The sequence below is a fragment of the Oncorhynchus kisutch genome, linkage group LG24 (genome assembly GCF_002021735.2).
Source record: "Oncorhynchus kisutch isolate 150728-3 linkage group LG24, Okis_V2, whole genome shotgun sequence".
NCBI classification, from domain to species: Eukaryota; Metazoa; Chordata; class Actinopteri; order Salmoniformes; family Salmonidae; genus Oncorhynchus; species Oncorhynchus kisutch.
Genome location: NC_034197.2, coordinates 10,113,627 through 10,122,987, shown reverse-complemented (window position 1 = coordinate 10,122,987; position 9,361 = coordinate 10,113,627). Strand labels below are relative to the sequence as shown.

Here is a 9,361-nt window from a genome sequence, read left to right as displayed (position 1 = left end):
TACACGCTAACTCTTGATATGAATTCACCTACCATAATCGTTGGACCGGTCAAACGGTCGTAGAACGCATAGACAAGTAGCTGTAGCTAACACCCAACAACCCATGGATGGACCAAGACAGCGACCATGCATGGACAGTCAGATGGGCATGCCCTGGAGAAAGTCGATCTCTGATTGATGGAGATGACGTGCCCTCTTGGTCTTGGCCAATAGCTGGACATCTCTGTCATCCATCCGGGACAACGCTGATTAGCCAAGCCAAGCAAGTTGTAGACTCATTTGGGGTGGCCAAATGAATGGACTCCAGTACAGCAGGCAATGCCAGTGTAGACCATTCGTGGTAACTTTATTTTCTCAAACAGGACCGTTTAAATATTTACGCGTAAAATGGACACATAAAGTGGCACTTTGTGACTGGGATATGGAGGACTGGGATATGGAGGACTGGAATACGGAGGAGCAAGTAGGCCTAATTTAAGGAAAGTTCCCAGAGACGATAGACCAACGTTTCTGAAGTCTTGCATTCATCACAATGTCCGCGCTCATATTTCAAACAGGCAAAATGACGGCAGATCGGTGTGTTCCTCTTTACGCGCACAGTGCTGCAGGCCTTCTCCATCTACCAACTTTGTGACTCTGTATATACATCACGCCAGATTTGTTGTTATCATTTACCAAAATGATTAGGCCTATAGCTGTTATTTAATAACTGCTTTTAAGGTACAAGCCAATACCATAACAACACTTGTTTGCAGGTCCTGGATTGAAATGTTTGCCAATATTGGCCTAAGACGTTCATTAGTATAGGCCTGCATAATGTAAAACGCCTAAACAAACTAGTAGGAAGGTCGACTATAAGCTTAAGTGGATACAGTCTATTCATTGGCGTTAGGGTCTTACGCAACTATCCTGCGATGACGGTTTCTTCAGCAGCAGTGGCCGCGTTCAGTGCAGGGCTAAGGGTCATGTGAAAGGCACACTTAATGGGTTCAAAGGTCGTGACAGTGGCTGTTGAGCTGTTCACTGGCAGCATATCTGTAATTAGTCTCCGAACAACTAGGAAAAGAGCTCCGAGGACAAAACCCAAAAGTTTTGCATTTGAGAGACAGATGGACGTTCACGTTTAGGGACCCACTTATCGACAATTATATAGCCCTGCAGTTAGCTTTATGAAATGGGAAGATAAACTAATAGAACTATGAATGATCAAACTATGTCAATATTGCAAATGCAGGCTCAGCGATGTGATTTCAGATGCATATTTCCATCTTCATGTATATTATATATACAGCCGGCCTTCTTCTTGCCATTAAACTGTATTTACATTTTTAATTAGATGGCATAGGAAATGTTGACAGTGCAAATTGAACAACAACCTTTAAATTACATTTTGGTCGGCCGCTATAATTCCCAGTTACGTGCATAGGCCTATACGCTCATCCTCATTTTATTACACTTTAAGGAGAGCTAAACCTGTTTAATTGCCCACATTAAAGTTGATTCTATTCAGATGAGGCTACACGTTACGAAACAAAATAACACAACGTGAGAAAAAAATGTTAGTATTAGCTCGTACATTTTTTTTAAGAAGCAGAATTTACAGGTAGGCGTGCAGTTTTATTAGGAATTATTTGAAGGAATTACACGTGTTTAGAGATACAGGTAATTACAACGTTATTAATTCAGTAGCATGTCTGTTGAGTCCAGATATTGAGTTGGGTGAGACAAGTGGTTGGTGAATCCAAAGACCTTTGGTTTTGTTCTTCTTCAAATACATTTGTGGGTAGTATTGACTGCTATACGATTAGAGTGTAATATTACATATACCGGGCCACAACTTCACAATAGACAACATATTTTAGTTTCACAAGCGTAAATGTAATCCGTTTAAAATGGTGTAATTATTGTTTGTAGTAAATATCGTGCATTTATTATTGTTATTGTTATTATTATTATTATATGACTTCGTTTTATTAGGCATATCATTTTTGCTATTATTATTATTGTAGGGGAGAGAAATTGCTATGAATAATGTTTTATTGTTCTTAACTAACCTCTATTTGCGTCTGAATTTTTGTTTGAATTATTATCACCGTAACATAATTTTCCATCAAAGACCATATCACTAACCTGATCACAATATTTATCCACACAACTACACAATAGTAATTACAAAACAATGATATATAATCAACCATTTAGGCCTCATAAAAGCATACAACATTCTATAGGCAACATCCCAGAAACCCGGTCGCAGCTGGGGGAGGTAATGGAATTCTACAGGCAGCGATGTGCTGAATGAGTGAGTGCGATATATCCCTTCCCTCCGTGCATTTGCATTCTACACTTATCCATCTTGTTGTCATCTTGCGAGGTTACCCAGGGTTCACGCGCTAGCTTGTTTCTCTCCCCTACACTCAATAAATAAATCTCCGCAGCGTTCTGTTTACCGCCTGAATATAAATTTGTTTGCAGTCGATCGAAGACCTGTGTGGAGGTATTAGAAATTGTATTTCTCTAATGGCTTTCAGCAGAGGGGGGGGGGGGGGGGGGGGGGGGGGGGGGGTATGCAGTATAATAAAATAAAAAAATAAAAAAACTACTGGCATGAGAATATTTCCTCTCCCTTTATGGAAATACACGTACTTCTTTAATTAAAAAAAGTTAATAAACCCAGTTTCCAACGAATAAAAAATCGGTAAATAAATAACTATGCAACCATGCATATATTCAGTCAGTGGCATATGTTTGATTAGCATATAGTTTAAATAAGTATGTTAAACACACTCCTGGTTGTAAACATCCTGGCAACAGGAGTGATATTATCACGCTGACCTTAGGAAGTAAAACAAGTCCTCTGGACCTTGAGTTGGCTCGTCTCCCTCTCAACAGCTTGTATCCCCAAAACAGACACATTTACCAGGGCAGATGATGCTAAACAATCTGGGATAATGTTAAGAAGGGAGAAAGAACATTTCCTTCTTTTTTTTTACAGCTGGAATGAAACCAACCAGCAGCCAATAACCACCATCCTAAATCTCCTCTCCCTCTGCAAAATAAATGAACCAACTCACTGCATTATTTAACATCCTGCATGGATGTCAGATTTGGACTTTGCCTTCACATGCCTCATTAAAATTATGCACTCCTACAAAACCCTTCTCAGATGCTATTTGGCGATAAAGTCAAACACCACGTGTTGTTCTGGATGGGTAACCTACAATACCTTGTTGTACCCTGTACAATCAATTCCATGTTCCCTTATAACATGCATATTACATTTCCACATCCCTCCATCCTCTTGTTGATGGCCCCATTGTCTCTATAGTTGTCATTGGAGGTGAGGTAAACAACGCTATTGGTGAGGTTGTCTATCTCAGACAGCAGGGAGAAAGAATATTGATTGACTGATGCTGCTCATTTGTTTTCTGCTCCATTCTCTGATCTCTCTGATCTGTCGCCAATAGAGGAGCTGAGCTGCAGAGGCCCAGTGATCATGGTGGCCATGCCTGGATGGATGGGATTATCTCCTATGGGTTTATATGGACCCCTCACCCTGTTGACACGGACACACACGCACACACACACACACACACACACACACACACACACACACACACACACACACACACACACACACACACACACACACACACACACACACACACACACACACACACACACACACACACACACACACACACACACACACACTGACAGTGGTCATACACACACACACCTTGCTGACAGTGGCGGTAATGATGCTACAGGCTGAAGCGTGGTGACGGTGCTGACACTGACACGATGAGGCCCTGGTCTAACCCAGGAACACCGTCACAGACTCATTATTTGTCATCTGTCGACCCTGGGAGCGCTGGGAATTAACCGTGCGATGACAGATGACTGTCACCACCAACCTGAGGTCACAGTCGGCCATTAATGCAGTGTGGGGCTGAGCTGTAAAAGCTGGGCAACCTATACAGTGGCGGGGATCTCTGTGGGGTCCACAAGATGACAAACAGGAGCAGTAAAAGCCAGCTCGGCGATATACGTGGTGAGGCCCTCAGCAACCTGTACAGTGGGGATCACTCAGCAGTCATAACCTCAGTTGTGGACTTTACCAGGTCAAGGGACAGAGGCACGTTATAGTGAGGGAGAGATTGGGGGGACAGGGGAGGGGGTCATCTAAGATGCATGTAACCACATTCCCACAGAGAGGATAATAGAGCGATATACAGCCTACAGCGCTAGCTTGGCATACTCATGCTTCCAAAGAATATATAGATACTGGTGCGCCACCAGAATATGTGTGTATGATGCTTCACAAATCCTAGGAGCCCAGCGAGGCGCTCAGCAGGCAGTCTCCCAAACACCATGACAACAAAGCATCCGTCATCACCGTTCCTCGCCAGCTGCTGTGCACACTTCTCGGTTTCCTTCCGGAGCTCTTACTGGCGGGAAATGAGCAGGGTTCAACGTGAAGTGTGAGTGCGTCGTGTGTGTGTTCATCACAGCAGCACATTGCCATATGCCTCTGTCTCCAGTCTCACACCGCAACGAATGCAGGGAAATAGAATGAGAAGACAGCACATGGCATTGAGACGTTTTTAGAGCTTAAAGCCTCTATCGTGGACATGAAATAAGGGTAAAGAATTTTTGTGACACAAAGGGCTGTGCTTTTAAGGGCTGTGCTTTTTTGAGGTTTTTACCGTGGAATGCAATTGAAGCTGTATAATAAAGCCATTGGGTCTGTCCATCGTATCTCCTGTCCTCTCTGAACGATCAATGACGATCAACGTGTTGACATTTAGCCTTGATGATTGGTGTGATTACAATTTCCTTTAATCGGTCAGATTTGTTGTAGTGGCAGATATACTGTCAATGTCAGTTAGAATACGCTCTTAACCAAAGGCAATTTGTACAGCATGCGATTCCTCTAGGACTTGAACATTGCTGTAGTGCCAACTGAGCCACACAGGACCACAACCGAGGTACAGTAAGTGACTCTCTCTCTCAGTTTGCTCTGTCCTTGCCTCGACTGCCACACTTTTATCGGTTGCCTCACCTTTTCATTGTCACCGATCACCCTTAACTGGGATGTATTTAAAACGTCATGGATCTTTACGGCGGCATGCTTTAATATGACGGTAACAGTTGTCTAGCTAACCAGGAAGTCAAATTCCGGAGATGGATGAGAAGTACCAGGTGAGTTGTCATCCGTCTACCTGAGTGATGCTCTCCCTCGCTCCGTTCCGCACCACGGCGCGGACATAGAAATACAACCCATAAAAGCTGACACAGGAAATTGATACTTAACAAAAATAAAGAAAAAAGGCTGCTGGAAAAGGGCATGAGCGGTGTGACGTACTGCTGAGGGTGGAGGGATGAAGGGAGAGAGGGAAGGGGGGAGGGGGGAGAGAGAGCGAAAGAGAGAGTGTAAAGGCGGATGATAAGGTTAACGGTTGTAAATTGTACTTGATTGGCTAAAGGCCACCTGTGAAGTTCAGTGTCTTGTTTATCGTCAGATGAATAGAGTATAATGCATTTATAATACCTACTCTAAAATAAGCCAAATGAAAATATAACAACACAGACAAGAAAGGGTCAACAAGAATGATCTCACATTGAAAGTTTTATGGGCAGTCTGTCTTTGTTTATTTGACCACCAATTGTCAAAAAACATCATCTATGATCTGGTTTGGATTGCAAGTCTGCTGGGATCTGACCTCATGTTCCGGAATGTATAATGTGATGCATTCTCAACCCTGGATTCTGTTTCATATTCTGCAATGACACTGAGAGTGTTTGTAGTGGCATGGTTTAGTGTGGTGTGTCTGGTTTTTAATGTCTAAAAGCTGACTGTTTAGGATGGAGCAGAGCAGAACAAGCAGAGCTCCTCAGATGCCGGGCCAGGCCTCATTTAATGCTCTGTATTACGACCATAAATCACGTCTGCTCACACAGCACACACAAGAATGCAAAGAATCCAACACTGCTGTCTGCAATTTAGTCTCTCTCTCTCTCTCTCTCTCTCTCGCTCTCTCTCTCAGTCTCTCGCCAGTTGGTTTTCTCTCTCCTCTCTAATCTATTCTCTGTCTGTCTCTCTGTCTCTGTCTCTGTCTCTGTCTCTCTGTCTCTGTCTCTGTCTCTCTTTCTCTGATTTATATTGAGTATGCATCTTCTGTTTTGTGTCCTGATTCAATCGTTTTCATCATACTGTACCTTTGATCTTAGACAGACTGCATTGTCGAGGCCATAGGGTTCCAGGTCATAAATATCTGATGATAACACTGCTGGCATTTACTGTATAATCTCTGTATCTCTGTCTCTGTCTCTGTCTCTGTCTATCTCTCTGTCTCTGTCTATCTCTCTGTGTCTGTCTGTCTGTCTGTCTGTCTGTCTGTCTGTCCGTCTGTCTGTCTTTCTCTCGCTCTCTCTCTCTCGTCTCTCTCTCTCTCTCTCTCTCTCTCTCTCTCTCTCTCTCTCTCTCCGTCTCTCTCTCTCTCTCTCTCTCTCTCTCTGTCTGTCTGTAATAACAAGTAGAAAGCTTGGCATATAGTCCTACTGGATGCTGTAAACTAGGGTGCTGAGCCATGCGACAAACACATCCTCTGAGAATGAAGGGGCTCCAACCCTGCTTCAAATAAGCAATTGAAAAGGAGAGGGTTTAGAATGAAAGGGAGGCGGCATCAGCTCTTGTCAAGATGTCTAGTGGGTTGAGAGCCTGTGGTTGGACTGCTGGAAACACTGCCTTGTCTCCATGATTAATGTAGGGTAAACAGGAGGCAGGAGCCAGGGAAAGTGGTGCCCAGAGATTGTGTAACATGAAAACATAATATCACAGAGTTTTTATTGAATCTATTCCACAGTATGGGCTAATTTCATTACAAAACTTGTTTTCCAGAAGTAGAATGCACTCTTTAATCTCAATAAAATGCTGCTGGAGAATGAAGTCATTCTAATAAGAAATGAATAAAGATAATGATTCCACTGAGATTGATTTTCCACAAATGCATTTATTAAGCATCTCATTAATCAAGAACAGTATCAAAGACGTTTTAAAAAAAACTATGATCCTTAGTTTCTGCATCCAGTTTTAATTTATAGATTAATGACATATACCCATTGACTCTTGAAGAATATAACTTATAAATGCCTCATGAGCTTAGTTCAACAGTCGTACCCTATCAGAACACAAACATAAAGCTTGTTTTACCCCAATGTTTGTCAACAATGTAAATGTAAACAAACACTGTATAGCCTCGAAAAACATGGTTAAAACGATACATTTGAAATCATGGATGGTCAGTCCTTGCATCCATAGCGCTGTCTATGAATTTGAGAGTAGTTACATTTCTCCAGCCCCATCCCTTAGCTTTTTAGCGAAACAGGGACAGGGAGCCATGTTGATATTGTTTTAACGAAGGGATTCTAGCTTCAACACAAACACATATATAACTAAAAATAGAACCTCATTCAATATGAACATATGCTTCTGTGTTTTCACACTTACACAAACTCACACGAACGAACAGCTATTTAATGATAAGAACACAAAACATGGCCTAACACAGGACACCTACAGCCGAAGTCAAATTCCTTTCTCTCTGATTTACAGATATGGCCGCCACAATTATTTGACACATTAGGAGCTCTTGAAAAAACAAAACTGATCGCTAGTACGTTAACGCTACTTACAGGATCATTCTGGAGGCGAAAGAAACACTTGAAAAAGAAAAGGAGAGCCTCACATTCTAGGAGCTCAGGTGCAATAATTGAATAACCGACATTTCGACAGACACACTCTCTTCATCAGGATCATTACGAGATCATAACATAACACGTGATACCTATACCTTAAAGTCAAATTCCTTTCTCTCTGATTTAAATAGACGACAAGCACAAGCCATGACACATGAAAATACAAAAATGGATTGAGAATGTGTTGAAAACATGCATTTGACATGCAAAACAGTAGCAGGATGTCTTTTTATTGCTAATATAAATCATGTCCATTTTGATTCAAAAAGATAACATTTTGCCACAAGGTGTAACAGGAACAGAGGGGGCAGTAGTGGTCGCTTTTGGACTAGAAACCTGTAAGGATACTGGAAACCCTATAGGTAATAAATCTGCATTCTTCAGTGAGCCACTATCAGAAAGTTGAACGAAAGCTAGCCTCCACAATGCTGGTTTGATTGAATTGACCACCTACACACACACATATTACTTGAAGGTCTAGGTGTTTAGGTTTGTGGCATAGGCCTGCTCTTACAGGTGAGTAAGTGTAGGGGGTTCTAGGTCTAAGAGGAATCCTCTACATCTGAAATATGCACTGATGTCACTGTCAACATAAGAGGATAGGTGCCCTGGGGCGAGTTTGGAGAGACCCGGGCACAAACATCCGCTGTCTACAACCGTAAGGGCCGACTGCAGACTATCAGAGTCAGTCGCAGTTCCGGTGGTGAGCTGGGGAAGGTCCATGGGAGTAACACGTAAACAGTCACTGGTGTTGGCCTTACTGTGAGAACCCGACGCCGGGGTACGATCACAATTAACGAGGAGAAGGTTTGGAGACCGAGTCCCTCTCACCAGACCAGCACTTCTGAATCCCGAGTACCCAACTCCAACAGAGGACCTTGGGCTGAGGGATGGCATGTGTGTGGTGGTAGAGAGGCACGGCAACGGTGTCTCAGTCGCTGTCCCTCTGTCCTCCTTATGATCCTTCTTGTATTTCATGCGTCGGTTCTGGAACCAGATCTTGATCTGCCGGTCTGTGAGCCTCAGGCCTGCAGCCATCTCCAGCCTGCGTGGTCGACATAGGTAGGGGCTGAAGTGAAACTCCTTCTCCAGCTCCACTAGCTGAGTACTGGTGAACGCCGTCCTCGCTCGCCTCCCTCCGTCTCGCCCTCCGTCTCTTCCTCTACTCGGGAGACCACCAGCCTCGTTACGACTGCACACTGAATCACCTGGGGAAATGACAAAAGGAACATGTGAAGGAGCAGTCAATTAAAAGTCAGCTAGCGGGCACCCAGGCGAGCTTCCGCCTAGCTTGCGTAAAAAGGGAAAAGCTTAACTGAGGGACTTAGGAATCCTAATAGGCATCTTGTAAAGTGTCCTGGGATAAAGTGTTTTTTTCTGGAGTCAATTAACCTTTTACTGCAGTGGGCTAAATCAGGGTCACACAGTGTTTCTTGGTAGTCTTAACCAAATCTACTTTGAAACAAAAGTATACACCTCACACACATGGACTTAAGAAAAGAAGACACCTGTACCATGTCAGATATAGAGTTGAAATGTATTACATTGTGACGTTGCATCCCAATATTACACTTCATATACATCACAGAAGCCTGAAATA

At 43.1% G+C, this 9,361-nt stretch overlaps 1 protein-coding gene across 3 annotated transcripts in view; it reads right to left on the bottom strand.

Annotated features, from left to right (window-relative positions):
- Window positions 1-6,996: 6,996 nt before the first annotated feature.
- Window positions 6,997-9,361, bottom strand: part of hoxc3a (homeobox C3a) — a 43,457-nt gene continuing 41,092 nt past the window's right edge. For all 3 annotated transcript variants that reach the window (XM_020460049.2, XM_031803793.1, XM_031803792.1), the window contains one exon: window positions 6,997-8,969. In XM_020460049.2, the coding sequence (XP_020315638.1) occupies window positions 8,272-8,969 (698 nt within the window). In that variant the 3' untranslated portion in view covers window positions 6,997-8,271. The remainder of the gene's footprint in view (window positions 8,970-9,361) is intronic.